This window comes from Cucurbita maxima, unplaced genomic scaffold (assembly GCF_002738345.1).
Source record: "Cucurbita maxima cultivar Rimu unplaced genomic scaffold, Cmax_1.0 Cma_Scf00001, whole genome shotgun sequence".
Classification (NCBI taxonomy): Eukaryota; Viridiplantae; Streptophyta; class Magnoliopsida; order Cucurbitales; family Cucurbitaceae; genus Cucurbita; species Cucurbita maxima.
This window is the reverse complement of record NW_019272017.1, coordinates 299,886-309,897: the sequence shown is the minus strand read 5'-3', so window position 1 is coordinate 309,897 and position 10,012 is coordinate 299,886. Positions and strand designations below refer to the sequence as shown.

Genomic DNA, 10,012 nt, shown 5'->3' with positions numbered 1-10,012 from the left:
AATTTTTTTTTTTTTTTTTTTTTTTTTTTTTTTTTTTTTTTTTTTTTTTTGAATTTCACCATGTGAATAAGACACCCCCTACCCCAACATAGTAAAGCTGTTCATTGAACGTTAAGTAGGATGAGGGGAGGCATGTATCTTTCTTAATAACTCTTAAATTTCAATCCATTACGACCTTGCATTTTTTCTTATCCATTGAACGTTAAGTGGACAGGTAAAGGAAAGGAAGTCTAATTACCTATACTAAGCCTACCTAAGAAGCTAAAAAAAAGAGGATATGGCCCACAAAAGATGAAAAATAATGATAACAACTATAATAATAATAGAGAAAACATTAACATTAATAATATTCTCTGCTACAATAAAAATTATCCTGGAACTGAGATATAAGTAGAAGAAATTCAGCATACCAGTGCCAGGGCATACTGTATAACATAATTCCCAATAGCTGCTCCTTCAGGCTGTAATTTCAACATCAGGTAATTTTCGTACTTAGAAGGTCAAAGTAAAGAGTTCTTAAAAAAAATCCATATTCTGAAAAATTTTATTTAATTATCAAATGAAAGTTGGAGGTTCACAGGTGTCAAAAAGATACCCTGCAGCCAATAAGACGATACAACAGCTGTTGCAAGGCAGGCAAATGTTCCAACAGTTCTTCACTGTCCAGTTCCCTGGTTCTGCTGTAGCCCTGCCAACAAAAGAAACCATGGCTAATGAATTTCAAGAATCTATGAACTAAGGACACTCCTTAGCCACTCCAAAATGCATATCTTTGTATGTATAATGACACATGTTTATTATGTTTAATAAATGTTCCAAATGTGCCCTATAACTATCAAACTCATATCCAATATGTTCAACTAGTNTTGCTACTACATCTCTTTTTTTCTTTTCTTTTCTTTTTTTTTTTTTTTTTTTTTTTTTTTTTTTTTTTTTTTTTTTTTTTTTTTTTTTTTTTTTGGGGGTTAAGAAATCAAACTTTTGTTGAGAAAAATGAAAAATGACGGTATAATTGGGCAACAAAAAAAAAGCAAAACGAACTTCCTAAAAACTATATAAATGGACTAAAATTAAAATATATTTATATATATCAAGTCAAGACCATAATTACAAAAAGGTCTAGTGGTAGAGACATTAAACCTAACCACCGTTCAGACCTCATCACAAGACTGCTCCAAATCTCTAAAAGTTTGATTATTTCTTTCAATCCAAACCCCACAAAATAGCAAAGAAATTGGCCTGCCATAAAATAATGCAACTCTTAACGAAAAGGCAAAGTTAGACCAAAGGTGGACAACCACCTAGCCCAAGGGTACTGAACAAACCGACAACCCAATAATACGTGAAGAAGGTCATCAGCCTGACATTTACACCGAATGAATCATTGCAGTGTCAACACCAAAGAAGAATATCTCGAAACACAGTCCAAATTGCTGACTCTTCCATGTATTTCTTTGGTTTGTTTTAATACAAATGAAACTATATTATTCTTCTCGTCCAAACCATATTATAGAGACAAAACCAATGCCATTGAGATTGAGGATTAAGGGAAAAGGAAGAATTCTTTACCAAATTTAATTTGTATTGATACTAAATAGAAAGTTCATAGAAAAGCCTTCATTTCTCTTAAAGAGTCCATCCAAAGGATCGTATAAAATGCAGGTTGTAAAACCTGAGTGTCATTTCAGGAAGAGTTGAGCCAGCATTTAACCAATAATAACCTAGAAATTAGGATTCAACCATTGGATTTGGAACTCTCATAACTTGGGTGAAAATAGGCATTTCAGTACTCTACTCCTTGCCCTTTTCCATTCTTAAAGCATTCCTCCTTTGTTTGACGTTTGGAGTCAACCTAACACAGACATTCAATTTGCCAAGGCTATAAATGGAGCTTACCCTAATCAGTATCCTGACTAAGGTCCCCTTGACCATCCAGAGATCATGAAAAATTGTCATTAGGCTAATAAAATTCACCCCCAGTCAACTGAATAAGCTTCCACCTCAGTAGAGGCAACCATATCCATAATTTACAAAAAGAAAAAAAAAAAATCTCTACGGTTAATTGGGATGTTTATAATAAGAAAACTATAATCACATTATTATTACCGATAGCCAAAAAGGGCATGCATCTTCCATATTATAAACCTAAAAAAGATGTTATAACTCACTCATACATGTACCATGCAAGGAGGCCAGGTGAATTAATAAAATTCTTCAATACAATACCTTCTCCTGACCTTGGGCAGGTCTTGGCAGGCGTTCGGATTCAATGTCATACTTTAGTATCCTGAAACATTCGAGTCGCTCCTCTAAAAACAATGCATATGTGCGTACCCATGCAGAGCAATCCCAAGCTATTAAAAGGATATACGTATCAGTCATCTATTATTATTGATTACACTATTAGTGTATCATTTGTATGAATCACAGAAAAATAAGAGAAGAGGATCTAAAGAATTTTACCGATAGGACTTGAATCATCCTTAAAATTAGACAGTTGAATAATTCGGGCTCTTTGTGTAAAATTCAAAAGCTCTTCCCTAAATGTTGGATCGCCCTCCCTCAAGGTCCTATGTATGACGATTAATGTTTTCAAAGCTACCTGTAAAACATGAAGAAACATATATAGTGGATGCAAAATGAAATGAAGTCAAAAGAAACAGTAAACAATGAGTCAGCTGATGAGCATTATATTGTGACATTCATTCCACTGATAATCATGGATTATTCAATATCATATTTGTCAAAATGACAATGAGATACAGACATTTCGTTTTGGGAATCAGGAAATATTTCAATCTTCAGGCCACACAGATCATACTTCATTATCATAAATAGATGAGACCCTAGAAATTAGAAACAAAAACTTCAACTAATAAAGGGTTAGACCCAAATGGTTCTGTATTTATCATAGCAGGAGAAATATAAATTCACCAGAAATTACAGAAATGCGCATTTCCTTCCAAATGGTAATATTAAGAATCAGAAAAATCAAATTACATATCGCAGTTTTCAATCGTGGAGTATCAAACTTAAACACAACGCAGATAATGAAAGTACCAAATCCAAAGCAGATAATTACGAGCACTAAAGAAAAACCAGTTACGTCAGGAACATAACCATTCAAAAGAGAGGATAGCTAACGAAACCGCACATGTTTCTTAGACGACAGTTATCATCCAGATAAAAAGAGGCTAATGCCAGAAAGAATAACAAATTCCACAGAGAAATTCAAGCAAGAGGAATAAAATTGGTACCGTCCAATTGCGCGTCTTGGACAAGCGTCGAGCGAGGGCATGAATGCAATAAGCAACATCAGCGCGAGGTCTAATTGCAGATGTAGCAATCAAGATTTCTGAAAACACAAACAGAAAATCAGACTAAAACAGTAGATTTGGAATCAGAGCAATAAAACGGATCTAGCAACAGCAATAACTCACTCCTGAGATGTCTCTCTTTCGGCGGGCACTCGACGTGGTTAGTAGCTTTGACTATTGCCACATCCAAATCCTAAACTCAGACAAGAATCCCGCAGAATAAGATGAGGCAAAAACGCAGAAATCGGATCAAACACCGATCGACAAAATCGAAAACAAAGAAGAAAAAGAGAGGAGAGAATCTAGAAAAGAAAAATGAGAGAATACCGCGTAATCGCTGTTGACATGGGCAAGGCCGACTTTGGTAGAATCCTTGAGAGCGCCATAGGCTTTCCTCCACGTCTGAAGCGTAGCCATATTCTTGAAGCACAGTCTCTAAAAATTAGCAGGGTTACGTGTTGAGATGGCCTGAATTCTCTGATTACTCTGTGATTCCGACTCTATGATCCAACGAAGAACAAGAGGAATTATTGTGCGGAGAGGAAGGATCGAATAATGGCCCTTACTCTTCTACTTTTTTTTTTTCTTTTCTGAATTTTGCTCTGATTTCGGAGAAAACGAATTCCAGTTTTTCTGGCCCCATGGTTTGGTATATCATACGTGTCACCGTCATTAATTTTCTATTTTATTTTATTCTGTTTTATATATATAATGATAATTAGTTTGATGGGTATTCATATGTTTATATTAAAAATGGTCGACTTTTGACTCTCTTGCTCTTTCTCAACTATCAATATTAAATCAACCGTCTTTCTATGAACGGATAATTAAAGAAAAAAAATGTTATTTTGAAAAACACTATTTTATATTAATACTTCCATCCCATAAACTCATCATATATCTCCGACCTTAATTATCATTAAAACTAAATAAAATAAAATTTTAATCTAATAATTTGTAATGTAAATGTTATCTTTTACCCTCCAACATTAAAAATGTGTATTCTTTTAATATATGGGTTTATCGGCTAGCTTGCTTAGCAACCACCTCAACCTTTTCAATAATTGAACTTTTAAAAAAACAATAATTTTTATTTTGGACTTTAAAAATATTTATTTTAGTTGTTTAACTTCTAAGTGTTCTTGTTCTTTATTGGTATATTATTCGGTCGTATAATATTTGTTCCCAAACACTTTTTTTTTTTTTTTTTTTTTTTTTCTTAAACGTAAGTGGTTTGAATATATACTAAGCAATAGCAATTACAGGGTAGAGATTGAAACATTGATTAACTGTGTTTTTATACCAAAATGATATAAATGAAAACATTATCAACTACATGTGTATCCAAACTCCCTTTTTGATCTACTGCCGAGCCTGTGAAGGTTAGAGTGGGCAAATAACTTAAAACAAAACTAACAAATGAGAAAAACCAAATTAAAAGATGCTAAAATGGCTATCCAGTCTTTTAATGGCTATCCAGTCTTTTAATGCAGTGTTAACTTAAAAAGCCTTACTACTTCCACTACTCTAGTATCCCCCCACGAGGAACACAAAAAGGATCTAAAACGACTGACCAACTAGTTGTGCGATTTCGTTACCGACAGGGTTTTGGTTTCCCTGCCCACAGAGGAGCCAAGGTTGGCTTCACGACATTGTCAACTGCTGCTTCATCAGAGGCGAACAAGGTCGGAATTTGAAACCTTAGCCGACAATGCAGGAATGCCGACTCAGAAAGAGTGTTGTGGGATGAAAGCAGTGAGTTTCTCCCAATCCAAGGACTCTATGTTCGGGGACATGACTGCAGCACCAACACCTAGAGCGATGACTATAAGAGCCATACTTTTCAGACATCCATGGCCTCGCGAAACCCTGTTCAGTATCGACTTGGCATACTTATCTGCTTCCTTGTATTTGGATTGGCAAGCACCCACTTCATCACTAGTCAATGCCTCCTCGTTCTATCAATGTAAAATCGTATGTATAAAAAATGTAATAAGAATGGTCAACAACCAGTTCAATTCTTCCAAAGTATGAGCTGGGTTTTGCACAAGAATATAGAAACTACCTTGGTTCTGAAACTTTTTAAAGTTTCCCTCAGAGCATCAAAAGGAGATAATTTTAAAGAATGCGCTTTCCAGTCATCAGAAAGTTTTTTCAAAACGGAGACACTAGCTTCTAGATTATCCTCATAAATCTTGTCCTGCAAAAAAACAATTGCATATTCAGAAGGACGGACTTCAATCAGATCGAGAACGGAATTAAAATTGATTATACGTATAGAAAAATAACTCGGGTAGCTCACCCATTGCTTGTAGCAATCAGCATTTTGGGTCAAACACCAAATGAAAATATTAGTAGCTTCACTAGATAGCTCTGAAACACCTGTTAATAGATCTTCTCTCAGTTACTGTTCATGAACAACAAACAAGTTCCCTTCATATGAAAAAGGGTAAGAAAAATGAAAAACATACTTTCTCCAGCTGCTTTAGCAGCAAAAATAAATATCTGCTGTGAAACTTGTTTCATTGCTTTACTGCCAGGAGCGCCAGCAAGCGCAACCTCCTTCAAGGTTGGATAGATAGCCTCGAACCTTTCAGTAGCCTGCAAATGGTTCAATGTCAATAAAAACACACAACATTGTGTTTTCAGCATATATCTTAGATAATAGCAACAGTTTCCTGAAGTATACTGACCTTCACTCTAGCTGACGATGCAGGGAAAGTAACCCGTAGAAGTGTTTCAAATGAAGAAGGTGGAATCAATCGCTCCCCCTTCCTGACAGCACCATTTACCAGAATAGTACGGGCTTTTGGAGAGGACAAAATTCTGCAGCAAAATAATCTTCCACGGTTAGGAAAGAAAAACTGGTCGGGGAGGGAGCGTGGAGGATGAGCTATTATAGCAAAAGGGAAGATAGATGAATTGGGAGATAATCCATTATTCCCACCTTTCCACTAACTGCAGAATTAGATCTCTAGACTGAGGATTACAACTTCTAGCACTAACTATGGGCAAGAGGTTATGTGCCCAAGCATAAAGCCCTATCGCAAGATCTGCTTGACAAGCCTGGCAAAGGAAAAAGGAAATCCGGTATAAGAAGCATAATAATAAAACTCTAAGAATCAATAAATTATGAATTGCATATTATTATTAATTCACCTGAACTATCATCCAGACAAGTACTGGAAGCTTATCCTGTCCTTGATACTTTGAGTTTTCCCTTATGGTTGGCAATACTTGAATCAAGACATCAGGTTTTCTTCGCAATACCATTGCAAGAACTACAAATATGGCAACCTGCAATGTAATAACATGTTAACTCTTGAATCATGCAGAAAATGTGTGAACGCACCCTCTTACTCCACCCATACCCGCAAAAAGAGAAAGACAAAAGTAATAGTAAAAAATAAATAGAAACCCATAGGCATCTGTACAGCTGATTGTTATTAATAACTAGAGAGTCATTGATTTACAAATTTATGAAGGTCAAACATGTATTCCAGAAGAGTAAACGTTAAAGGACAAGTCACAGAAAATGGTAAAATAAATGCGACCAGAAAATGGAGAACATAGACTATAAACAAATATCAAGAAATAAGAGATGGATAAAAGAGATATGTATCATGATCCATCACCTTCATCCAATCAAATAGTAAATAGATTGCTTGCTTATGGTAAACTTGTCCTTTTCCTAGTTGAGTTTATTATTATTATTGTTATTACTAGTTAAGGTTAAGCATTAGTTAATGAAAATTGAGTTCTTCGACGTTACTTTAAAATATTATTTTTAATATTATCTTCTACCTCCTTTGGATCTCTCTTTTCTTGATTTCTATTTTGCAGTGCTTCGAAAAACAGCACAAAAATTTCATATTCCATCAACCTTGATAGCTATCCTTCATCTTAACTAGACAACTATAAATCACTAGATTCTAAAGTCAGCCTGTATCGAATATAATCAGCTATATTTTAAGATTAATTCTATGAAGGGATCGTTTGAGTTTAAGTTAGAGTTCTTCAATTGCTAGAAAATTAAAGAATTATTTAGAACGAGTTAATTTTGCTTCACAAGCTCCAAAAGGAATTAAAAAAAATATTAAAAAAACTTATTTGGACTTTTTCTAGATTTATTAGATCCAACGCCTAATTTTAGCTATGGAACCCTAAAAGGTTGTTAACGCTCAAAACCTTAACAAAAAAGCACTAGAGATGGGAGTCATATTAAACAGAAAAACTCACGTTATCAGTGTTACATGTGGGTTGTGTCAACCCAAATATGAACAAAACAATGCACCGTTATCCCTCCCAATGTACATAAACTTTGAACGAACAAAACAGTGGTGCTACTGATGATACCTGAGATTTAGATGATGCATGTTGTACACCCTTTTTAGAGCCTTTGGCACTAGCTTGTTGGCCCACAAAGTCAGCAAGAATGCTGTCTAAAGACCATAAAACGAAAGAGTTGAGGGCCTCAAGAGAACGTTTATTCAGCCAGTCAACTGATGCCTTATAAACATCCTCCGATATGTGAGAGAGGGGGATCTGCAAAAGAGTAGATGAAACAATTAGGTCACAAAGTGTCATTTTTTACAAGTTCCATCCATTTTATGTCAAAACACAAGAAAAGAGAATGTAGGTACTTGAGGTCGAGCAATTGGGAAAAATGAAGAAAGAAAGCTCATAACTAGGCAAAACTGGCTTGTATTTCTATTTAACTAATGCTGCACAAGCAACTTATAAAACTCGTTTTACTGCTCGAGCAAATTAAACATATCCAATAGCTAATTTAGAAGAATATACTCATGTCACCAAAAACCAAAGACAATACAGAAAAGTAAGGTGCTTTTTCATCCCAAAATTCAGTCCCTCCGATCCAATGAAACCCATGAACAATTATTACAGACAATCAGAGCGGAAAAATCGATGATAACACCAAATATGCATCTACAAAATTATAAAAATAATAATTAAAAAAAAACATTTTGCCCAAAGATTATTCTCCTTCAGAACAAGAGACCTAGAGGGTTAAGTACAACCAATCAGAAATACGCAGCACGGAACTAAGAGAATTCATCCACTTCACGGCGAATTGCAGAGAAATATAACATAGCAAAGATTGCTAAACTCACATCAACAATCTTAGCTACCAAAGACTCCCTCAACATTTTCACCCACGGAAATTGAGAAGCGCTCACGCCCGAGAATGCGCGACCAAAATAATCCGCAAATCTCATCAGCTGAATATCCTGCTGAGTGTCGTACGAGCCCTATAACCAAACATACAGATGGAAGAAGAAGAAGAAGAAGAGTCAATACAACCAACCGAGAGCAAATTCTTTTCCAACCAAGCAGATCAAAATAGATCAGATAAAACCAAGAACGCATCATCGAGCAGATCATTTCACCATACCGACACATCGGTCAAAAACGCCAACAGATCGTTCACATCAATCTTCGCAGCGGCCTCCGCAACGGAAATCTTAGGCTTCTTCGGCTTCTTCTGCTTCAACTTTTTGGCCTCCTCATTAGGCTTTTCATTCTCCACACCCTCTCTGTCACTATCATCGCCATCCTCATCGTCAGACCTGATCTTAGATCTAACCGGAGCATCCTCATCGGCGTCAATAGCCGCGGCCTTCTGCGCCTCGACAATTCTACGGCGGCGCTCCTGCGATTTCTGCTCCAGCGATCGGAAAACGTTGTCCCCAGCGGGAACGGTACCATTAGCCACGATCTTTCCAGAAACTGCATCGGCAGAGGGCTTGGACGTCTTCCTCTGGCGCTTGGCGTAGGTAACCTTCTGCCAACCATGGTCAACATGGGCGTGGGAGAGGGGGGCGTCGTGATCTTCATTAGCAGCGGTGGAATCGAAAGCAACGTGGTTGTCCTCCATGGCTGACGGGTAGGTGGATAATAATAATGATGGGCGCAGGGTTTTCAACTGAGAATCAGAAAGATTCTACTGGTTCCAAATTGAAAAGAAAGGAATTGAGATTGAGAAGAAGAAGAAAAGGGAGGAGAATTGAGTGAAGAAAAAATGATGTGAAATAGGGAAATCGAAGAAGATCCGTGAGATCGAATCGACGATGGGATTCAAAGTCGGAGAAAACAAATTTATATAGCGTTGACTTCCAATAAAGGCCCATATATATCACCCTATTTACAGGTGTGCCACAGCCGATTTTTCCGCCTCTATAATGATCATATTTCATTTCTAATTTTCTGTTTTTTTAAATTTTATTTGACTTCTATCCAAATTCAAAAAGTTACTAAATACAAAAAATTTTAGATTATTTTTAAATGATTATTAAATACAAAATATCATATATATTAATATCAAAATCAAAGATTAAAAAATCCAACAACATTTCTATATATATTATATGTACATCCATTTTAGAGTCAACCAAATATCTATACTATTTTATTATAAATATCAATTAAAGATAATTGTTATTAACTGGTTACCAAATAAAATTTTCTTAATTAATATCTAAAATAATTTTTTATTTATAAAAATATCAATCAATATTAATATTTTATGATATATTCGTGAATTGTAAATTGAAATTGGAATATATATTTAATAATGTGATGGGCACGTGTAGGATAGAGTTTCCACCTGTTGGGTCCATTATTTATAAAAAAAAAAAAAAAAAAAAAAAAAAAAAAAAAAAAAAAAAAAAAAAAAA

General features: G+C 35.3%; 2 protein-coding genes across 3 annotated transcripts in view; both read right to left on the bottom strand.

Annotated features, from left to right (window-relative positions):
• The window catches only part of LOC111484291 (putative clathrin assembly protein At2g01600), a 6,661-nt gene extending 2,739 nt beyond the window's left edge, over positions 1 to 3,922 (bottom strand). The window contains exons 1-7 of one of the 2 annotated variants that reach the window (XM_023130841.1): positions 3,645 to 3,922; positions 3,441 to 3,510; positions 3,258 to 3,355; positions 2,464 to 2,602; positions 2,227 to 2,354; positions 596 to 688; positions 411 to 461 (exon numbers count right to left, since the gene is read on the bottom strand). In XM_023130841.1, coding sequence (XP_022986609.1) covers positions 411 to 461; positions 596 to 688; positions 2,227 to 2,354; positions 2,464 to 2,602; positions 3,258 to 3,355; positions 3,441 to 3,510; positions 3,645 to 3,734 — 669 coding nt within the window. In that variant the 5' untranslated portion in view covers positions 3,735 to 3,922. The remainder of the gene's footprint in view (positions 1 to 410; positions 462 to 595; positions 689 to 2,226; positions 2,355 to 2,463; positions 2,603 to 3,257; positions 3,356 to 3,440; positions 3,511 to 3,644) is intronic. The other variant, XM_023130833.1, reaches the window with a different exon arrangement.
• Positions 3,923 to 4,660: 738 nt separating this feature from the next.
• On the bottom strand, positions 4,661 to 9,399 carry LOC111483016. The gene is made up of 10 exons (XM_023129103.1): positions 8,731 to 9,399; positions 8,450 to 8,587; positions 7,674 to 7,862; positions 6,477 to 6,614; positions 6,265 to 6,383; positions 6,011 to 6,143; positions 5,789 to 5,918; positions 5,620 to 5,699; positions 5,383 to 5,517; positions 4,661 to 5,275 (listed from the first exon to the last, which is right to left on the bottom strand). Exons 1-10 carry the CDS (start codon positions 9,211 to 9,213, stop codon positions 5,045 to 5,047), a joined length of 1,776 nt encoding a protein of 591 aa, XP_022984871.1. The 5' UTR covers positions 9,214 to 9,399; the 3' UTR covers positions 4,661 to 5,044.
• Positions 9,400 to 10,012: the final 613 nt, after the last annotated feature.